General features: G+C 39.6%; 1 protein-coding gene across 3 annotated transcripts in view; it reads right to left on the bottom strand.

The window, feature by feature from the left end:
• Positions 1-2,262, bottom strand: part of Txndc9 (thioredoxin domain containing 9) — an 11,943-nt gene that overhangs the window by 2,785 nt on the left and 6,896 nt on the right. For all 3 annotated transcript variants that reach the window (XM_021162567.2, XM_021162558.2, XM_021162577.2), the window contains exon 4: positions 1,880-2,134. In XM_021162567.2, the coding sequence (XP_021018226.1) occupies positions 1,880-2,134 (255 nt within the window). The remainder of the gene's footprint in view (positions 1-1,879; positions 2,135-2,262) is intronic.

Consider the following 2,262-nt stretch of genomic DNA (forward strand, 5'->3'; position numbering starts at 1 on the left):
AATCCCAGCACTTGGGAGGCAGAGGCAGGCGGATTTCTGAGTTCGAGGCCAGCCTGGTCTACAGAGTGAGTTCCAGGACAGCAAGGGCTACACAGAGAAACCCTGTCTCGAAACAGAACAAACAAAGAGGATGGTGGTACATTTGAGTAGGTTCCATAAAATACATCACCACTGTCTTAGTAACCGCACTGCGGGTATGCAAGAAAATGTCTAATTTTTCAGAAATGTACAGCCAGAAATAAGGAAATACACTCAAGTAGTTCTGAAAAAATTTATAGGTATTTACCTGGCACATAACTTTAAAATGTGGAAATATGGTAAAGACTATGTAAGAATTTCTTTTGCTAGATTGTAATTTGATTAAAATTTGAAATTGATCTGGGTGGCACGATAGATCTCACTTGTAATCCAAGCACTTGGGAGGCCGAGGCAGGAGGATTAACATTACTGGACTGTAGAGTAAGACCCTGTCTCAAAAACAAAAATCAAAAGAAAAAAAATGAAAATAATTTCAAAATATAACACTTTGTTGAATAAATATTAACTTAATATTAACAAGGAGAAATTGATTTCTATAGTTAGGAATTACTCTTCCTCGTTGTTGAATAAATGCTAATTTATGCTAATACTAACAAGGAGCAATTGACCAGAGGGGAAGTAGGGAAAGAAAAGGTGAGACTTTCTGCTTTGAAAGGCACAATTTTCCTTGTCTTTTTTCCTTTCTCTTTCCGTTTTTAAGCATTAGGCACAGAACACAGGTGGTAACTTTCAGTTTGAAGGGGATAAAAGTCACAGACAAAAAAATGGAAGCTGGATTTTAGTTGTTTTGGAAATGGGACTGTTTTGCAGGGTTGGGTAAGCAGGGACACAGACCTTTTGCATTTCGAGACTGCACATGGGACATAAAAGTGTCTACCCTAACCCTCACGGTATCCAGTCTCCAGGGTTAGCACACAGCTAGCATGTGTGAGGGCCTGGGTGTCACCTCAGCACTGCAAGCATGACACTACACAGTATAATGCCTCCTGGACTAGTATGTGAGAAATTCTAATTTCATCACAAAAGTCCCTTAAGTCAGTCATAAATTGGGAAGGTAAGGCTTAGGTTACAGCTTGGGGACAGAGGACTTACCTAGCGTGTGAGAGGGTCTGGGATGAATCTCTAACATTAAAAAATAAAGAAATAAGCCAAAAAGAAAAAAAAAAAAAGCACCCTTCCCAGCAAGGCACTCTATTCTGAAATGTCACTTTGGGCTTCCAAAATTAGTTTCAGTAACATTTCTTAGGTTGAAAGCTTCTAGGTCACCTCTAAGCCTGTCGTTAACTATAAATTTGGTTTTGCTGTAAGATCACATTGCTGTGTGCATTGAGAAATTTCTTTCCCTAAGCCATCCACATTTTAGCCAGCAGGTCTTAATTTCATAAAATAAACGTTAACTAGCCTGACGTGATGGTGCATCCCTTTAATCCCAGTACTCACGAGGCAGAGGCAGGCAGATCTCTGAGTTAAGGCTACCCTGGTCTACAGAGAGAGTTCCAAAACAGAAAAAAACTACATAGAAATCCTGTCTTAAAAAACAGAAACAAGGGCTAGACAGATGGCTCAGTGGTTAAGAGCACTGACTGCTCTTCCACAGGTCCTGAGTTCAAATCTCAGCAACCACGTGGTGGCTCACAACCATCTGTAATGAGATCTGATGCCATTTTCTGGTGTGTCTGAAGACAGCTAACGTGAACTTACGTATAATAAATAAATCTTTTGAAAAAAAAAAAAAACAGAAACAAAAATACAAGTATATTTACAACATTTTCTAAAACTATTGACTAGGAATAGTTTCCAAAGTCTATTTGTGTGTTTGTTTGTTTTTGCCAAAGGTTACCTGTAATTGATAACATCAGAACAACCAAGTCTCCATTCTAAAGTTTCTGTGGTGAAGTCATCTCTATTTCCTAGGTCGGTGAATCCAACAACGTAATCTTGTGTCTTGCCATCTCTTAAGAGAGCTAGCGTGGGGATGACCTTGATCCGCAGTCTCTCACAGAGGAATGGTGCCTTTTCCACATTCAGCTTCAAAAACTTGGTTTCAAGATGTTTTTTGGCCAGAATTGCCAAATGTCTGTCTAGTATTTTACACCTGGAAGTTAAGGCAGAGAGGTAAAAGCTAAAGGGAACAGGCCTCAGCAGCCCATTTCACAGTCCTTTTCTAGAAATGCATTAACTGTCATGCTTAGAATAAAAACAAATGCCGGGCGTGGTGGCACA

The sequence above is a fragment of the Mus caroli genome, chromosome 1, assembly GCF_900094665.2.
Source record: "Mus caroli chromosome 1, CAROLI_EIJ_v1.1, whole genome shotgun sequence".
Taxonomy (NCBI): domain Eukaryota; kingdom Metazoa; phylum Chordata; class Mammalia; order Rodentia; family Muridae; genus Mus; species Mus caroli.